This window comes from Artemia sp. Qi Xiang Cuo, chromosome 18 (genome assembly GCF_049724085.1).
Source record: "Artemia sp. Qi Xiang Cuo chromosome 18, ASM4972408v1, whole genome shotgun sequence".
Taxonomy (NCBI): domain Eukaryota; kingdom Metazoa; phylum Arthropoda; class Branchiopoda; order Anostraca; family Artemiidae; genus Artemia; species Artemia sp. Qi Xiang Cuo.
In genome coordinates, this window is record NC_142811.1 from 45818119 (window position 1) to 45839196 (window position 21078).

At 35.3% G+C, this 21078-nt stretch overlaps 1 protein-coding gene across 1 annotated transcript; it reads left to right on the plus strand.

Moving 5' to 3' along the window:
- The first annotated feature begins 338 nt into the window (after nt 1–338).
- LOC148941552 (uncharacterized) lies at nt 339–20396 on the plus strand. The gene is made up of 4 exons (XM_089104345.1): nt 339–411; nt 5267–5450; nt 9936–10094; nt 16010–20396. The coding sequence occupies exons 2-4, from the start codon at nt 5402–5404 to the stop codon at nt 17995–17997; spliced, it is 2196 nt and encodes a 731-aa protein (XP_088960471.1). The 5' UTR covers nt 339–411; nt 5267–5401; the 3' UTR covers nt 17998–20396.
- Nucleotides 20397–21078: the final 682 nt, after the last annotated feature.

Here is a 21078-nt window from a genome sequence, read left to right on the forward strand (position 1 = left end):
CAGGAAATGTTATTTTCTCTTGAGTCCCTTCCCTATTATAAACTCATGCTAATGTCTTTAAAGTCCGTTTTATATTTTTGCGTCAACACCTCGCGTGACAGAACAACCTTGTGAAGCCATTAATATGGACTAAGGTATAAAACTTGAAAATGCAGTGAAGATTGTTTGTCCTGGCCTATCGGACGGCTATCGGGGATGGTATAAACAATTCCATATGTTGCTAGTTATTTTGAAGATATTGGTGTTTTAAATCGGTGTGCTATCTATTTTATGACCCTAATTCATGCCAAAGTTGTAATTAGAGGGTATGGTTGAAAATATAAATTCAAAACAATAAAGCCTGATTTCATTTGAAACCTAATTAAATAATATGCTCAAGAAGAAGAGGTTACATAGTTGCATTCAATGTTGGTAGGTTAGGTGATTCAAGGCTTATTAGTTAACACAAAATAAACAAAAATATTCAAATAGAGCCAACACAAAGCTAAGCTTGAATTGGATGCAAACATAATATCAAAGTGATGTAAAATTCTAGTCAAGCTACTTTTTACCATCTTGGAAAGTGGTTGGGTTAGGAAAATAAGACTCAGTAGCCTAATGAATCCAGGGCCAAAATCATACTCTGAGAAGGTATTTCCAAGCTACCATGTTAACCCTGTTCTGATTTCTGTGTTTTAGAAATGTGCCTAGGCTACTTGACAGGTTGGAATTTTGACAAAAAAATGTTACATCTTAATTTTCATTTTTCAGTTTCTTGATCTCTGGTTTTGAAAAAAGAATCCCTGTTATTTGAGTAGAATTTTAAGCCATATCACTGGGCTTGGTACTGTTCTATCAGCCAAACAGCATGTGTTAAGGAAAGCAAAGCTCAGATAGCCATTACCTGGTAATAGCTTATCTGATGCTGTATTGAAAGGGGCTGCTCACTCCAGAAACTAGGCCCTATATTTAAACTTTTGTTTTTGGGGTTTAGGGGGGAAAAGGCACCTAGGTTAAGTTATGTATTTAATATACCTATGCTATGCTTTACCCCCCCCCCCCCTAATTTCGAAATATATAGCCCAAATTTGTTTCTAAACTATTATATTTTTATCATAAATTGTTTTATTTCATTAGCATTCACCAAACTTTACTTTTTGAATTTTGCCCAGCTACTTGAACAGTACTATGGGCTTTTTCTAAATTTAGGAAATGTATTTGCAGATCTTTGAAACCTCATAAATTGGGATTAAGCAAAATTGTGAAGCTCAAAAAAAATTTTTATGCACTTTGTTTAAGAAGACCAGATGCATTAGACTATAATACTAAAGGACTTGAGACAATCTTTACAAAGCAAAAACTAAGCACCTCAAGCATAGTCATTGGATGTGCATATAGATCATCCTCTCAATCACCAGTAGATAAGCATGAGTCACTCCAACACCTGAACAACATACTTAGTGCTATGGCACTAACCAGAAAACCATTATACCTTGCTGGTGATTTTAACTTCCCTGGAATCAATTGGCAACTAAAAGACTCACTAACACACCCATGTATCTCACTCCTTGAAGAAAACTTTCTCTCACAATTGGTCACAGAACCCACTAGATGCAGAGCAAACAAAGAAGAAAATATATGGGACCTTATTATCACTAGCAGCCCAAAAACTGTAAATAGAATCACCATACTTCCTCTACTAGATAAAAGTGACCATGTAATACTTCATGTCAATGTGACTCTCAGCCAAAGCCATCTCCACTATCATTAGAGGAAAGAACTGAAAAAACTGAATAATTCTAAGTTGAAAGAAATTGTCCAGCAAAGGGATTTGACTATCCTGCAAATGGGAGAAACTTGCAACAAAAAATTTGAGCTCTTTTGGGATATAATAACCTGCTGTGCAGAAGCCTGTTCAGAAAAGAAAAAGCTTCCATGCACAAAGACACTGCCACACATGGAATCAAAGCTCAAAAGACTGATTAATATCAAGAACAGAAATTTTAACAAACTAAAGGAACTCCAAGAACATAATATGGAAATAGAATCAACTAGAAAAGAATACAATCAAGCAAGGAACAAGGTGAAAGAAGCAACTAGACAAGTTGAAAAAAAAAAAAAAGAGGAACATTGCTGGTGATGCAAAATCAGTCCCTAAGAAATTCTGGAAACACATAAATGCAAAGCTGACTACAAGAAGAAAAATCCCTACCCTCATAAACAAAGATGGCTCATCCACAAGCTCTCAATATGAAAGCGCTAATGCTGTCAATGACTTCTTTAGCTCGTTTTTTAAGCCAAAGCAAGCAGACCCTGAACCATCCCATAAAACAAATGACTTGAAAGTCTTTGTCACAAAGAAAGAAATCAAACTACAACTCCAGAAACTTGAATCGGACAAATCCAAAGGCCCAGATGGAATTAAGATGCTATGGCTCAAAGAGAGTCTAGAATATATTGTTGAACCTTTGCTAGAAATCTTTCAAAGCTATATAGACAAAGGTGCAATATCATCAAGGTGGTCTGAAGCAATTGCTGTCCCCATCCACAATAAAGGTAAACGATCAAGAGCAGAAAACTACTGACATCACTAGTCAGTAAACTTTGTGAAGGATGCATAAGAGACAGGATATAGAACCATGTATAACAGTGCAATATGATAAATCCTGACCAATATGGGTTCCTACCAAACAATAGCTGTACAATACAATTATTAGAAATGTTCAAAAATTGGACACAAGCCCCAGAAGAGGGTCACAGCATCCTGGCAGTACTATTTGATGTCAAAAAAGCTTTTGAAAGCATATGACATGTAAACCTAAAGGATGAACTTCAACTGTACAATCTGCCAAGACAAATACTATCCTGGATAGAATCAATCCTCAGAAATGCAACTTTAAAAGTTAGAGTGGGTGACAGCATCTCAAATCCAGCAAAAGTGACCAGTAGGGTGATACAAGGTAATGTGATTGGTTCTCTCCTCTTCATACTCTTTATCAACAAAATAGACAGAAATATCATCAGCACTACCAAAATCTATGCAGAAGACACAAAACTCTATGCAAAGTTCATATCATCTGAAGATGTAACAACACTACAAAAAGACATTGACACCTTAACTGAAAACCTTCAAAGCCTAGGTCTCTACTTCAATGCATCAAAAACCAAGGTCATGTGGATAGGGAAGAAAAATACTGTTTGTGTGCACAACTAACAATAAATGACAAAGCAAGCTGCAGAATACCACTGACACTTGTTGACTCTGAAAGAGATCTTGGCATTATTGTTGATCCACGTCCAAAGTCCAGTTCATCAATTCCAGTTTTAATTCCAGTTGAACTCTGATTTTATTAAATCAAGTGCTTTTCTATAAATGCCTGAATTATTTTTTGTTTCCAAACAAAATAGAATGATTTAGAGCATTGACTGTTTTTTTTTATATTGTGAAATATGCACAATACATGATTACTATTATTCAGTGAATCTTTAGTTTTAAGCAAGAGGGCAGCAATTTTTTGTTCACTTGAGCATCACAATCTAAATCCAAACTGCCATTTGGTGAAAACAATTTCACCCTCTAAAGCTAGCTTCTAAAGTCTTTTATGCCTCCAAATGAAAAAGTGAAAATGAAAAAAAAAAAAATTACCCCCTCTCTAGATTAAGAGAATAAGCCCCCCTCCCCCATATTCCTTTGAATTGACACCACTGACTGCCTCCAAGACATTCTGGACACACAGAGCTAAAGAATATAAGCCATAAAAGCCCTTATGTAAACAACTAGGCTTTGCAAAGAGAGTTTGTTGATTCCTTTTACTGCCACTAGCAATATTCTGTATGCTATGTCTGTCTTTCCAGCTCATCATCTACAGGAAAGGGGAATAATCCTTAAAATTGGTAGTAAGAACCAACGCAGAAGCTTAAAAAGCCCAATTCCAAGTTTTCTCAGTCTTCTAAAGACTACCCCCCTCTCCTGTCCATGATGAGCTGGAACGACAGATATACTATACAAAAAATTGAGAGTGGCAGCAAAGGGAATCAACAAATTCTTTTCACAAAGCCAAAATATATGTAATTATAAATAAAACAATTGAATGTTCAAAACTGAGAGTATAAAGAAGGAATGGTAGTTTTTATATAGGAGATTTTATGGCTTATGTGATAGTTTTGTGTGTCCAGAATGTCTTGGAGGCAACCAATGGTATCAATTCACAGGATTTTTTTTTGGGGGGGGCCATATTCCATAAATCTAGGAAGGGGGTATTTTGGTTATTTTTTCTTCTTTTTTCTTCTTTTTTCAATGATAATGCCAAAAAAAACATTTTTGAATAAAAATATCAGAAAAATATTTCCAGAATCTGGGGGAGGGGGCAGAAAATTGGGGGCCTGATGCCCCCTGCCTAAATTGACTCAACTGGTGACAATAGGCCTGACGCTTGACTCAATTTGGCAAGGCCTCCTGGAACTTATTCTTCTTTTATTTTTAGGAGCAGGTGGGTTGTGTTCTTCACTGGTTATGCCATTTCAAACCTAAACATTTAAGAAGAATAGAGGAGCCCTTTATATTTTTATTAGCTCTATCCCAGGAATACTTCATAACATGGGCATGGTTTGTTCCAGTGGCAACCATACCTTGAACATGATAACATGTTGTTGACTACAGTTCTACTGAAGGATTGCAGCCGCCTTTATTGAGAATAATTATGAAAGCATTGACAGTTCCTTGTTTTATGAAGAACTATGGTTTTGGGAGAATTCTTGTTTGCTCTTGAAGGCTATCTATAATCCTTGTGTAGTAACTATGGGATAAGTTGTAAAATTCGCTTCAAGAAAGGATAGTTGCTAGAAGTATTTATCAAGAAGGTTCTTTTAGCAGTCAGTTACTGCACATGAGGAACTAACAGCAAAAGACCATGTTTAAACTTCTCAAAGTTGAATTTCAGCACTATCAAATTTTTTGTTAGGGGTTTCAATATTATTGTTATTGCTGGTGCCACTAACATAAAAAATATGGTATAAAATGTACCATAACCTAAACAGAGAAGGAAAGTCCTCTAAGATCCATAATAGAAAAAGTCAAGAACTAGAAAGCTAAGAAAAATGTCTTTGTGTAAAATGATCTATCTAAATATTAGACTTCTTCAAACCATGAATTCTTACCACAAAAAATAAAACATTAGTTTCACTCCCCAAGACTTTTCACCAACTTTACCTATGTATTGCACTACATTCACACCATATCAGTCGTAAAATTTTGAACAAACCCTAATATAAATTGTACATTTTCCAGATACTTAAAGTTACAGATTTCTGTTTGAAAAGGAGGTATCCAGACTGTGTTGCCTACATTATATTCACTGATTCCAAGTTACAAGGGGCATAAGCTTGCCAGTAGAAGTAATTTTAGATTCAACCTGGAATTCCAATGATGGAAGAGCATATTACCTTTTTTGAGCTTCCTTTTATGAAGAAGGGTAAGTTATTGTATTGTGAAACATATGTGAGGACTGCACTCTCAGTTTTTTTTTATCATGATGAGGGATTTGTAGCCCAGAAACAGCAAGAGAAAAAAAAACCTCTTTTCAAGGTATGGATCTTGAAACAGGGAAGAAAAGTTCTGGTGCAGTTTCAGTTCTTTATTTACCTATTTTACCTTTGCCTTTGTTTATTTTTATTCTTTTGCCTATTGATAACGCGGCACCACATCCCTTTCGTAAATCTCATGTAACATTTCAACTTCAGAAAATCAGGAAAGGCATATAACGCCTAGCCATGCTGCAGTTGCATGTAAGTACACCACTAAAGAGTGGGCTACTACAGGGGTGGTATGTTTGAAAATTATATGGATGCAAGTTTTTAAAGTTTTTCAGCATGGTGATCAGGAAAAAGGGAGGACGGATTCTGAAGGATGAAGAATACAAGGGCTTTCCTAATTTCTTGTTCAAACTCTTTTAATTGTTCAAAAACTAAAAGAATTTGCCAGATCTCAACTAAAATTTTGTGGTAAGTAAGAGAAAATGTACTCTTCCTGCTTTACAGGGCCTGTAATTGAACCACTGTCAGCAGGAGGAAGAGCACTGGCTCTCTAAACTCTTGTCAGCACAGCATCTACTCAAACTACTTGTCAAATCTAAATCAAACTTATTACTGTGTGTAGCAAGAGTAACTGCCCAATTTATAACTATTGGAGTCTGGATTGGATCTTTCTTTCACAGGAGAGGAAAGGAGACCCTAAATCCTGGTAAAAATGAGATCTTTCAAAAAACATTGTAAGATTTCAGTCTTACTGAGTAGGAATTAAAAACTAGTGTGCTAGTTTTGCCTTTTGGGAGTCTAGACCCAACTTGGCTTCTCTGGGTGGGGAGCGGCAAGGAAGTCCTTTTCATCAGCACGTCTACCAATGCTAGTTGTTGGATCCCAGCCAACCCTAGTGAGCAATTAAAGTTATTATATTAGTTGTACTACTTGACAGAATTCTACATCTACAGGACTAAGGAAGGTAGGGGTCCCTCATCCTTGTATTCAGGACACCTGCATGAATCGGATTTGGGATCTCAACCAAATTTCACAGGAAGTAAGCGTTATTGATTTACTTGTATCATTTTGAGTCTGGACCCAATGTGGTATCTTCAGGGAAGGGTGTTGCCAAATTCTCTAATAAGAATTGGAACAAGAAAATGTGATTAGATCTCAATGAAGCTTGACGGGAAGGAAAAAATAGTGGTGTATTTTGCATTTATTTATGTCCAGATTCAATTCTACCTCAGTGAACAATGAGAGGTGTCTAATTTCTGTAGTCAGTGGGCATTCCAGAACGTTTTGGCAGATCTGGAACACTGATTTCTATCAATGTTTTCTTCCTTGAACATTTATTCTTTTGAAATCTATGGAGAATTGATTGCCATCGAAAACTTTCAAAAGGATCTGTTGATATATCAAAGCAATTAATGAAATATTTAACGAAGTGCAAATGACAATCTAGATTTCATTGCAACTCCTATTTGCCATACGTCATATTTGCTTTGTTTATGCTCCTTTATTTCATTCCAGGTTTGGTTGGTTTTAAATCTGATTTAGAATGTGCCTTTTGAGCTTTCAGATAGTTCTTTACTTCCATCAAGGTAATCAGCGGTGTTTCCCAGGGCTCGGCCCTTGGCCCTCTCTTATTTAAACTGTATCTCAATGATCTAGTAGAAGGCATCAACTCAGAGATTCTACTGTATGCAGACGACACCAAGCTGTATAGAGTAATCAAAACAGCAGCCGATGCACAATCTCTACAAGAGGACCTTGACAAGCTCAATAGTTGGATGTCCAACTGGCTGATGGAAATCAATATTGACAAAAGTCATAAGCTAACGATAGGGAAACCTACTATCCACTATGAATATACACTAGGAGACTTAACTGTAACTTCATGCCAGGAGGAGCGTGACTTGGGTGTTGTCATTGACAGCAACCTCGACTTCCAGGCCCATTATAACAGCACTATTGGGAAAGCAAATCGTGTTGCAGGAGTTTTAAGGCGTAACTTGACTTTTGGAAATGATAAGACCCTTTGCCTTCTCTACAAAGCTCTAGTACGGCCAATCCTTGAATACGGTCATTGCACTACACGTCCCTTTTACAACAAAGACATCGAAGCTCTTAAAAAAGTTCAAAAACGAATAACAAAGTTCTGTCAGACTCTAAGAAACTTACCTTACGAAGATAGGCTCCGCAAGCTCAAGCTTCCTTCACTATTTTATCGACTGCACCGAGGAGACCTCATTGAGGTATACAAGCTTTGCTATGACGCCTACAAAACATCCAGGCTACCTATGTTCTCAACTTTAGCCACACGAACCTTCATGGTCACAGCCTCAAGCTTCAAGAGGAGAGGTTCCAAAAGGATATTGGCCGATGGGCGTTCAAGAACAGAGTAACGCAACACTAGAACAAGCTCCTCCACTTCGAAGTCATCAATGCCAACTCATTAAACTCGTTCAAGCAGGAAGTGGACAAATACTACGGTGAAAGTGCCTATAATTTCTATCAATTTAAAAGATTTTTGTTGAGGTATTGTGGCCTATTTGTTTTGCATTATATTATTATTATTGTTATCATACAACTTTCTAAAACTTAACACCTACATAGAAGTTGTGATAAGAGGGGATTCCCTCAAAGAATATTCTGAAACCCCCTTCCCAGCCACAAACATAGAGGCACGTTTTAAAATTATATAAATAAAAAATAATAAAACATGTTTAAAATTATATTTTTTTGTCTTGGTCCACTCTGAGCCCAAGGATCGAACCTGTGTTCCTTTATGTTCTTATGTAATTTATCTTGCATTGCCACGGGGGAATAACCTTGGGGGAATTGCCACGCTGGGGAATAACCTTTAGGCTGGCCTTGGTTGATGTGGTTGAAGCGCATTAATACATCCCAGTTCTTAACCAGACTAAAAATGACGAAAAAAATGCGGTATATGACTCAGTGGGTCTTTTTTTTTTTTTTTTTTTTTTGTACGGATTAACAGTTTCATTATTTACATTATCCCATATCTTCCCGATTTCACTCTGCCATTGAATATTAACCAAGGGTATGGAGTAGCATTTGCTACTCCATATTTTCATCTCTAGTTGGGATACAGTAGAAGCCCTCTGCATCAGTACACACTTGAATCATTTCTCTATATTAAATATCACTTCATTAAATTCACTCCATTAAGGATATACAGGTATCTGTTATGGTTACTTGCCTGCCAAACTGGATATAATTTCTTCAAATCTGTATCCAGGGGGAGGGGTTAAAGGATTTGACCCCCCCCCCCCGAAATGTTTGTCTGGCTCTTAGAAACGTAACAAAAATAAACATAAATTTTTTTTTGATGTGTTTTTTAAAGTTTTGTACATAGCCCCCCCCCCCCCGAAAAAAATCATGGATACAGTCTGGAATTTCTTAGTTAGTGATAAAAGAGATTGGAAGCAAAATAAGAGATCAAACTACTAAATTCAATGCAAATATTATGCTTCAAGATATTTCGTGGGTTACAAACCCATGCTGAATTATATTAGATAGAATATGTGGCTTTTAAAATCAATCGATATACTGATTCGTATTTGAGGCTACATGTTAGGCCAAGTACAATAATTGACAATACTAGGAAATCTGTTGTTAAAGATGTTAACTAATAGCAAAAAATGCATATCGTGTGAATTTTTTCTAGTTTTGTAAATATTTCCCTGGAATCCTATTTTCGTTCAGAAACAGGTATATTAACCGGAAATACGGGATATTTGATATCATTACGAAAATGGATTAGCAATATGATAGATTTCTGGGATGGTCAAGAGATAATAAACTATATTTCTCCATAATTGTCAAGTATTATAAATAAATAGTGTCTTCGCCATAGCATTAGTAAAATTGAGTTGTTTATTATGAGTGTTGTTGTCTTGAATGTTGTAATTCTCAATGAATTGTGAGTGTCCTTATCGTCCTTCTCCCCAGAAGCATAGTTTTGCTTGTTTTTCGTTTATTTCTTGTACTCCTCTGTATACATTCACGTATGTAGGCTGTAGAGGGCATAAATGAATTGTTATTACTAAGGGGGATTCTTTAACTATTTCCTCTAAATGATGTATTTTTAACTTCATAAATGGCAAATTATTTTTCTTCTGCTAGACCACTGGGTTTTGTTCAAGTCATTGTATTATCTCTCTCTCTATTGTTTAGTAATCATTATAATAGGCCTTTTTTGCGTCTAAAGCCTAGTTTTTAGTGACTGAAGCCCCTAGTCTGGCAAATAAATAAGTTGTAGTTGGCGTTTATTAAAAAAAAAAAAAATGAAATAAAACTAAGGAAGTCACTCTGCTTTTTACCAAGTGTATGCTTTTGTATTGACTGTTCTGGTATACCTATAGAATTAAGATATATTACATTATTCTTTTCTTTTTATTCATCTTTACTTTTAGATGTTAAAAACGTATTGCAGACTGACTCTCAGGAATATTCTGAGTCTGTAAGTTCTGGTTTATTGCAGACGGATCAAGACATTCCTGTAGATAATTCTCTCAGCATTTCGGTGGCAGCTGATCCCTTCGATTTGGATTCAACTATTACCGATTATGAAGGTATATTGAAACCTTGTCTCCTTGTCTTTACCTCTGCAAAATCTTAGCATACTTTAAGTAAAGATTTGACATTTCAACTTTCGTGTAGTTTCTAATTAAACGTGAAAATACAAGGCTGGGGTAATGAGTTGGAGGACTTAACGATATCAAAAGCTGTATATACGAGGGGGGGGAGAAAACGCATCCTCAACGCAAGGCCGTATCGAGGGGGGGTTACCCGGTTTGAACCCCCCCCCCCCGAAATTTTTGATTGAGTCGAAAATTAGTAAAACCTAGGTAAAAATCAGTAAAATTAGTCAAAAACTGATTCAAAAATTAGTAACCCCCCCCCCCAAAAAAAAAAAATCCTGGATCCGCCCTTGCCTCAGCTGTATTTAGCTTAATAGTCACTGGAATATCTGTTGTCAGTTTGATGGGTAATTTTATCGTGAAGCATAGAGTTCATTAAGGGAAATATTTAAGTAATTTCTGATGAGCAAACAAATAAAAATAAAGCACCTGGTTTACACATGGCTATGTTCATGTCCCCGGTGATGTTCAAGATGAAGATTCTTGGAGAAAAGCTATAGCACAAAGAGTATGATCTGATAACTGTAAACACAACATTTGTGGTGATGTATAAGATCTTAATGCTCTACAACAAGTCACGATTGATATAGAAAGGTGAATTGTGAACAAGCAGTATCAGAGAACTTTGGGCTCAATAGCCAAAGATGTTTTCTGATTTGAGCTTGTTCAAGCTTTTTTGGGGAAACTGTTAAATCCAGAGTTGAGTCTGTAAAAATTGTTGTTGACTAAGGAACTCTGGTTTAGCCTAGAACCCATTTAAGCCTTTGAGATCCTCTGAAGGGTCAGATGATGCTATCATCGGTAATCCTTCTTTTCTTGTTCCTTTTGGTAAAATATAGAATTCCTTGTAGGAGAATGTCTGAAGTAGCAAATACCTATCCGGAATAATGTCTAGATCCAGAGAAACTCCTAGTTTAGCCAGATGTTCTCAATTGCTTTTTAAACAGGACAGATGTTCCGAGTAATACAATTAATGGGGCCATTCTTTATTATATTAAGATGGTTAAGTCAGTATTTCTGGCTCTGATGTCTGCTTGTCTGTCAGTTCAGGCACGATGACCACCTGCACAATTATACTACAGATTATGCTGTTTCAAAAAGTTCCATAAGTAAACGAACTGAAGTAAAGAGTGACCTGTGTTGACAGTAGTCGAAACCCTAAAACACAGTTTTGATAAAAGTAAGTGTATCAAAAAAGTCTTCTTTTTACAATGATTTCAATTATTTAAGGCTTATTTAATTTAAAATCGTGTATAAAAAAGTTAATAGTCTTAGAAATTTTGTGTAGTTGTAGAAGAAGGGCACCTTGATCAAATTTGCGTCGTTATATTCAGTATGACAACGAACCCTTTAGTGCAATTCAGATATGCAGAAACACAAGTTTTTCTCCTTTTTTGAGTAATTTGGTAACAAAGTAACAAATAAACAAAGGGAAAATTTGGTTACAAGCAAAGAATGTTCATTTGTTGGTTTGTTTTTTGTTAATTTGTAAAGAGGATCATATAGAACCCGTGGGCATCGAATATCTGCAGAAAGCTCGGAGAAGATTTCATTTTATTATTTTTTTTTGCAACGGCCTGATGATTTTTTGTGATAATTTTCATCTTATAGGCTGATTTTTATTTCAATCTGTTGATGTCTATATGCCTTTAACTTATTTTTTTATTGTTACAAAGGCCTGGTGCCTCTTTTACAACAAATATTTATATTTTAAGCTGATTTGTATTTAAATCAACGTATTAATTTTGATAATTTGTTCATTTATTTTTTACTTGTTTTGCTTTTAATGAACAGGTATTTTTTATTGCAATAAACATCATGTAGTAGGGCCGTCTCCACAGGGGAAGGGGGGTTTCCCATGAACAAAGATGGGCTCAGTGAATTTTAACCCAAGAAATATAGACATAACGACCTGAAAAGTCAATTTGGTATTTAAGGTCCCACTTCCCTCTAAGAAAATGTTAAGGGTCAGTTTTTGCAGGGGCGGTTTTCATTTATGAAAAATTGCTATGCCAAAGATAAGTTTTTGCGTAAAGGCAAGGGACGGATGGGATGGTTTCTCTTGTATTTGGATCGAATACAATATCACATTAAAGCCCAAGTTAAGTTAAATAAAAAAAAACTTTACAAATAAAAGTAAAGAAAAGCATTTAAAACGAACGGCAATTATCCTATATATAATAATAATAATATATTGAAAACCCGTCGTATACAATAAATGTACAATGACTGGTACCCCAGCCCCTTTACTCTTCACGTACATGGACTATTTTTTTTTTCAGTTGCATTTTTTTTTCTGTAACAGATGCATTTTAGTACATGTCTAACACGAAAGATGTAATTTCTAAGAGGGATATGGAAATCAGGCGACAGAATTTTTAGTTACTTCAGATGAAACATCTCCAGAATTAGTGTAGAAACGGTAGACTTGTCGGATGAGAGAAGCAACTTGCTCCTGCTGCGAGTAATGCTGGGTGTTTGTTAGTTTAGGAGTATTGTGACCTAGGTCATAAATCAAAGTAATCATATCATGTTATCAGTTTCACTAACATTGCTATTAAACAGTGAGGCTGTTAATTTGTTAATGCAGTAATATTCGTCAGTTTGGTCTTCTAGGGCTAACTCAGGCACAATAAACTGAGCTATGCCTCTTAGAATTTCTTTACAATATACTTGGGATTTCTTTAAAATTTACTTTTAAGGCTAAATAATGCAAAAATTAAACGCATATGGATTTTTTTTAAGTATTTGGTATTCTGCAACAGTTATGTTTAGTACATGCTTCTAGCACGAAAGAAAAATTCCTATTTTTCCAATCTTAGTTAGGGAATATAATGTCTTGCGTCATAAATCGGCGAATTAAAATAATCGTAATACATTATGAATCTCAGTAACATAACTAGTAAACATTGACATTGTTAATGGGCTAATCTAATAATTTTCCTTAGTCTTTTAGGGCTAGCTCAGCCACAGTGAACAGAGTTAGGCCTCTTAAAATTTCTTTAGAATTACTCTCCATGTAATGAACAGGTCCTAACTGTAAAATTCTATTTAGATTCGAGGTTTCTGTAATAGTCTGTTGACGATCCAAGCTAATCAGAAATAATACCCCCGTTTTTGGTCACCAAACTACTAGGTATTTCTACTCTGGTGAAACATAAGTTGCCAGTGAACACATGAAGATGCATGATTGTAAGAAATGCCAACAACCAGTTTTATTGCTCTTAACATTGTTCACAAACTTCTAGGTGTGAGCAAGTCTTGTGAAAGGCAAAAAAAACAACTAGATTAGTTTGGCCTCGTAAGGCTATAGTAATTTTTGTGACCAAGAAACGGACTTATTGTAATATTTTCATTTGTGGGATGAAGTTTGTCAAATTTTTATTCATTCTATTCCTTTCCTAGATTGGCAATTTTAGAGTAATGATTGGAATCAAATTATGCCATTTCTTGGTTTAGAAGTCAAATACCAAGTCATGCTCGTCTATAGCACGATCGTTGGTATGAATATTCGTAGGAAATATCAATATTTGACATCGTGTATGATATATGAATAAATATGTCAACAAGTCTACCTTTAACCTACGTAGGACTATAAGTTTTTCTTTGCTGATTTATCAAAATTTAAAGTCTTCGTGAAAAGTTTGATGCCAGGTGCTACAGCCACCAGGCATAATGACATCGTGAAGGAACATGTCATTTACCATTGTGATAAGACCAACATGCAGCAGCATGAGAAGGGTTTTTTACAGAACGTTTTATCTTATTTCTAAAACACTGTTTTTAAATAACCTTAAATTATGTATCTGATGAAAAGTTTTGATAATTTTACGACTTGGAGTTTTGGATTCTGAAGGTTAGAAATTATTTATGAATCTGGTGTTTGAGTATCTAGGCTATTTTAAATTCAACATTTTCTATTCGATTTTCTTTCTCTGAAATCATTCAATGTTAAAAGGGAGCTATTTCAAAGTTTCAGGAACCTCATGTTTAGAAAAAATTATTTGAAGACACTGCTAATAGCATTCACTTGAAACGTACGCCGTGTCGTAATATTCCTCAATTTAGACTGAACTTCGGTGCTATCTAATATCTCACTATCAAAGACGATGCTTTGCTCTGTACTAGGTTTCAACAAATCCAACTAGTTTGCAGATCAAAAAATCCAACTAGGGGCAATAAAAAAAATATTGTTTTTTTTGCTTATCTAATACAAAATTGAAATCAGATTAAAAAAAACACAAGAGGGACATATTTCGCCAGGGGATAAAGCCAATGTGGGACAATAAAGCCGTGTTTCAATGCAATCTTTTTTGGTTCTTGTGTTGATAATATGATAACCTTATACCAGCATCCTACACCAAGCTATATCAAATTTGAAGGGACTCTAAGAAATCTTAGGGCTAGAACATACTTTTTCTGCGTAATGATGGTGGTTAGGTAAGCTCAGCCTAGCAGCAGGTTTTTCGACAGTCGGTTTCCGGTTGCCTGGCTGGTTTCTGTAAGCCAGTGTCCTGCCAACTAAATACTAAATAGCAGCAGATTTTAGCAAACTTGGATGTGTTGGAGGCCATATAGACTGCGTCAGGTCATAGTGTAAAGTTGTAGTTTTTGTGGGAAGATTTAGAAAAAAGATACCCCTAATATTTTTAGTAATGGTTTTAGAATTAAGTGATTTTCCTGTGCAATGCTAGATGGCATTTTAGTTTGTTTTTTCTTATAAACCAACTACAGTTTCCTTTCTTACTCAGTTTCCCGTCCTCTCTGTTTTACCACCCAAATTTTTAATAAACCCATTAACAATTAAAGCATAAGCAAAATCTGTACTGCAATCTTTACCACTGAAAGAATAGGAAAAGTGTACCGTATTAATAAGTGATTTTGACAAAGCTGCTTCAGTTCATTTTGGTTTTGAGGATTTTTTTTTTTTTCATTTCTTTTGTTTCGTATCTTTTTCCTGCGACTTTAAGTTGTAGCTTAAAGCATTTGCCTTATTTGCTGCTATTCTCTGCAGTTTTCTTCAAACTGTTGGAGTGTGCCAACGTTTATTCTCCTTGTGTAAATCTAACTGGTCACAAATATTTTCGCTCCCCCCTCCCCTTCTAATGTATAGCTTTTGTAATTGCTCCTGCATTTCATTCAGGTTTTGTCAGAAATAGTATTTTATTTTTAATAATATGTTTTGATACTTACAAAAGCAGGTAAATATAGTAATTTTCTTCCAAATGGTCCTTAAACGGTTCTCTATGATGTTCCAGTGCCTCGCTAGCGGTGAAGAAGAAAAAACAAGAAAAAATAGGACGCATCAGTGCTACTCATGCAAAAAAGTGATTTTCCTTATTTTTCAAGGTGGTGAGGGGGCTGTTACTTCTCTGTATCAGCTTTTTGACAATGACCGATTCCATTGGTGTACCTTTCGGTCCTACACCATTTTCGAGGGGTTTTAGGCTCTTTTTCAAAATTCATATAAATTTGTTTTCAAATTGATATTTTACTGTTAAGACTAATCGAAATAACAGTTACTATCCCTGAATCAGCTACAAATGACAATCTTTTTCTCCCCAAACAGTTTTTTCAAAAGCATTTATGGACTTCTGTCTACTATGGGCCGTAGTCCGTTCTTTACTAGATTGCAGCTATTGCTGCAACCATGATATGATTTTCTCTTATGGACTCCTCCTCCCCTCCCAGAATGGGAGAACCTCTTGAACTTGTGTAAGGGCGCAACCAAGAGTTACTCAATAAAATAGATTAATTCTTTCTGCTTGTCAGACAGTATCTAAAGGTTTAGGATCCGTTAAAATATGGTTTTATGAAGTATAAAAATATTTTTGTTTATTATTTAGACGATGTAGAGACGCCAGGATATGAAATTGTCCTGTTGGCCAACTCTTCCCAGCCGAGTACATCTTCTTGTAGGCAAGAGTTTCTTGGTCATAGTCTATCACCCAGTTATGATCCACAGATGACCTCAGCTGCAAATCCCGAAACTCAAGCTGACAGTGCGACTGCACGAAGACGAAGAAAGAGACCTAGAAATGAACAAGAATGGTCTCGAAATAAACAAAGGGTGCTGAGGCACAGTGGTAAGGAATATACAACAAGAAAAAAAAGAATAGTACCAGAAAAATCTTTCAAGGGCAATTTTGATTGCAAATGCCCCCGAAAATGTCCTCAAAACTTTTCTTCAAAGGAAGTACTGAAAGACTTCTTTAACTCTTTTTGGAGGTTGGGTGATTCCTCGAAACAAGACGTTTTTTTGCGAGGATTGGTGCGATCATCAAGCGTTCAAAGACACCGTCCAAGGGATCGGACTGGCCCAATTAAGTTCAAAGCCTATCACTACTTTATCCCAGACGGTAATAATACTGTAAAGGTCTGCAAGCAATTTTTCTCACAGATTCTTCAAGTCAGTAAGGGGAGACTATATAGGTGCGTCAGCAAAGATGAATCTCTCGAGGCTAGATGTACGAGAGAGAAAGTTGTACCAAATAAAATAGATGATTCTGATGTAGTTGCTCATATCAAGTCCTTCCCGTGTTATCGGTGCCCCTCTGTGCGCAAAGACAGTATATATAAAAAGTATCTCAACCCAGAACTGAGTATTAAAAAAATGTACGAGTTATACGTAGAAAAATGTGCCAATGAAAATAAAAAACCAGTTAAGGAAAAATATTATTACTATGTTTTCTCTGCAAAATTTGACTTAAGTTTTAAGGTACCTTCTAAAGATACCTGTAGCTTCTGTGAGACGGTGTCCTTGAACCTCAAATCTGAAGACGAGGCCCTGAATTTGATCGAGCTTGAAATCCAAAAAGAAATTCATTTAAGAGTTGTGGATCATGAACGCTATGAAATGAAAGAAGACAGTGGGAGAGTATCTGAAGACGTGTATGTTTGTACATTTGACTTGCAAAAGCCACTTCTGTTTCCAAAATTAACTACTTCTATAGCCTATTATAAGAGAAATCTTTACGTTAGCAACTTCGGAATTCATTGTTTCAATGACAAAACTAGTTATATGTATGTCTGGGATGAGACAGAGGGCGGAAGGGGATCTGCTGATCTAGCTTCTTGCATCCGTAAACATTTGGTTGAAAACGCTCGATCATATAAACACATTGTTTTATATTCAGAGACTTGTAAAGCGCAAAATAGAAATATAAAAACCAGCCTTACTCTCCTTAAACTACTTCAGGATCCCACTATGGAGGTTGAAAAAATTGATCTGAAGTTTCTAATGCCAGGTCACTGCTTACTGCCAAACGATACCGACTTTAAAATCATAGAGAAGGAAGGAAAGAGAAATCAGTCTATCTTTGTTCCAGATGATTGGTTTCATATAATAGAAGATGCAAAGAAGAAATATCCTCGCTTTAAAGTGGTTAAGATGCCAAGACATGAATTCCTGAGCACAAAAGCACTGGAAAAATGCATTACTACCAGACGGAAAGATATAAATGATCAGTTTTTCAACTGGCTAGAAATGCGATGGTTGAGATTTGAAAAAGACTCTCCTTTCATAATAAAATTCAAGGAAACTCTGAGTGACCTTGCTTGTTTTCGTGAAATCAATATTAAGAAAGAAGCCGAAGAAGGTGAATCCCTTATTTCATTAGTGGATATTGAACAAGACTTACTGTATCCCACTCGTAGGCCAATGGATGAAATTAAGAAAGGAGACTTGCTTCTGCTCTCGCTTTTCATACCTCCAATCCATCAGTCGTTTTACAGTTGTCTTCCTGACCCTATGATAACGGGAGCAACTAACGACACCAGTTCCGATCCAAGTGAAGATAATGAAAATGACGAATTTTTTTATGTGGAACACTAAACTGTTTTCAATCATAATTGTAAATTGTGTAAAAGTGAACATTTATTTTCTTATTTATGCTAATTTATTAGAATGTATTTGCAGTCGGAGAAAAAGGGATGTCCCCCTTCTCCCCTAATATCGATAGTGGGCCCGTTCCTCCATGAGAATTTAATACAATAATGAGTGTCCTCAAGAATCTGATTATTTGGACTTAAAACAAAAACTTCAGATAACTGAATACATCCCCCAGAAAACTCCACATGGCAATAAAAACGTTCAACCTTTGCTATGTATAAGACTGAAATAGTTTCTATAAAGCTCGTAAATAGTGTAAAGTGTGCATGTTTTTTATCATAAATGTGCAGTTGGAGGAAGGGGCATTGCAATCTCTTTCTCAAAACCGTTAGTTTACCCCACCCCCATGAATTGCTAACCCGTAAATCAGATTACTTACTGTCTTGTTATTTGGACTAAAATAGCACTTTTGAATTGTTAGACAAAAGAAATCCACCGGAAAACTCCCCGGCTCATTTCTTAGCTTTAAGTATTAAGTATTTTTCAGAATCCAGGGAGGTTAAATTTGTTTGTCTTTTCAATTTTACTATTCATACAAACTATTCAATTCTTGAAAATGCCATGAACAGATAATATTTTCTTTAATATTTCTGTTAGTATAGGCAGGAGTTTATTCTTTGCAACAATTTCTATTGTTACCAAGGGCTGTGGTTCGTTCTTTACTATTTGCCACGGTGAAGAGTAAAATAAATAAGTAAAACAAATTAGTTAAACTTGAAAATACTTTTTGTCCGAAAAATTTCAGATATTACCAGTTCGTTGATTTCCAAAGACAACTAAACCTTCAAATGAAAACAAAAAATATTAAAATTTTTCGTTCAATGCATTTTTAGGTTTTTAGCTAATTTTTCACAAATGTTTTGTTATTTGACACCCACTATTACCTAAAAAAAAAAAAATATGTTGGTTTTGGTAACATAGCTGCAAACTATAGCTGCGAATAGCACTACTGAATTCATTATTGCATTAGTGCAAACATAAACCTTGTTCAAACATATACAATTGTACCAAAGATCATATAAAGAGCTTGAATCCCTTACAAAACAAAGCTGTGCATTTTACAAAGAAAGTAATGAAGAAATGGAAAGTTGATGGTTACACTCTAGAAGATTACACTCTAGAAGATAGGGCTAGAACAATACTTTTCAATTATGTAAACAATTTTTTCCAAGTTTTGAAAAAAAATCGTGATCCACGGTCCGTGATACTCCTCAAACATGAGATGACCTCAAATCGAAATAACAGTGGGCTATTGAAATTTCTATCTTTATAAACCCGTTGACTAATGTTAATTGTTTATGTTTATGAATAAGTAAAGTTGTTCAAACTGTACGAGGTTCCAACTATTCTATGACTAATCTACGATATTCCTAAGAGGTTCTAAATTCAGGGATTTGTCGGACAATCTATTGTTGCACATAAGCTAATCCAAAGCTTTCGCTATTCCTCAGAGCTACAATATATGGTAATGAACTTTGTAATAGCCCGAAACTTTGAGCTTTTTCATCTCAAAAGTAACTTTTATGGATTTGATCGTGTTCTATATTGAGCTATGCAATTTATAACATAAAATATGTTACTTAAATAGATTCTTTCTTGGTTCGTGGCAAAAACTAAAGTCGTACCAGAGTTACTTAAAGAATTCATAGTCCTATCTATATTTTCAGGATTTTAAAAGTAAAATAATCATCTGATCAACAAGCAGAGTCTATATAATTCTATAAAAGCTTGCGCTATTTTCCAAATTCCAGCCAAACATATCTCATAGATTAGCTATGTTGCTTAGTATGCTCGCTCGTAGGGCCAAAAAACCCTGCCAAAATGTAAAAAAAACGATAGAAACAAGATTTATAGCGTCACGCAATGTTGATAAGAAAACTAGGTACAAAAGTTGAACCCCTCCCAACGTTAAGCCCCTTTTGCATGTTTCTGAAAATAATACTTGGCCATAATCATAGCTCAGGAGCTACGATAAGAACATCGGATTTTTTTTAAGTTCATGAAGGTCATGAAACAGTTAGAATCTACAAAATATTCGAAAATAATTCGTCCAAAATCTACAAATATTCGTCCGAGATCTACAAAATATTTATATTTTTCCGAAAAAAGTCATTTTTTCTAGATTACTGAAAATATAATTTAAATTAAGAAATGGTATTTAAATTCTTTGATTGGGAAACATAATTTCAAAAATACTGTTTAAATTCTATGCTTGGGAAAAATAATCAAGGATAGGGAAGACATATTACTTTCTTAACCTATTTCTGAAACTAATATTGAGATAAAAATTAATTTTTAAAACACATGCAAGGTAAACAGGGGCATCTCGAGACTCATTTCATTGGGGGGGGGGGGGGCGATCTTCGTAAATTTTACCGAATCGCTACCTGATTTATGCCGAATTTTCTGCAGAAATCAAGAATTTTGCTAGATTTCGGGCAATTTTGCAAATTTCTGCCGAAATTTTCGGCTTTGGCGAAAATTTTACCGAATGCCAAAACCGTTGGAGGGGCGGCGTACCTCTCTCCCCCCCCCCGCGGAACGCCCCTGAAGTTAAATCTCTGTAATATGATATATGAACTCGAGAGACTGGAAACGGGTTAAAAATACCAGAATTGAATTAAACAACACTATAATTCAGGAGGCTCATCATTAAATTGAAGAAAAAGGTCAGAAATGTTTCCCTCAGATAAATAAAGATGAACATTCTTTCTGTTTCTTCCTCACGCTCTTTAATAGAACTTGAACAAATATAATTGATAATAATGTTAGTTTTAATTAAATTTTAGAGAAATCATTGGAATTTACGAAAATCACTATATGAGGATTTGATCATAAACAGGAAGAAGGGAGATTTTAGAAAAGAAAAATCTAATTTGCAATAATATCCTAAAGTAGGTATTAATCCTAAAATTAATCGTAATCGTAACATATTAGTTATGGATTAATCCTTTCGTTGAAATGTAAGAAGTCAACGTCCTTCTTCAACGTTCCTTCTGGAAAAATTCGGTTCGATTTTCAAAA

Excerpts from the sequence above, each read along its gene's own strand:
- LOC148941552 (XM_089104345.1), top strand. The coding sequence starts at position 5,402 with ATGATGGAAGAGCATATTACCTTTTTTGAGCTTCCTTTTATGAAGAAG. Across the intron at positions 5,451-9,935 it reads GCTTCCTTTTATGAAGAAGG|ATGTTAAAAACGTATTGCAG; the intron begins GTAAGTTATTGT and ends CTTTACTTTTAG. Across the intron at positions 10,095-16,009 it reads AACTATTACCGATTATGAAG|ACGATGTAGAGACGCCAGGA; the intron begins GTATATTGAAAC and ends TTTATTATTTAG.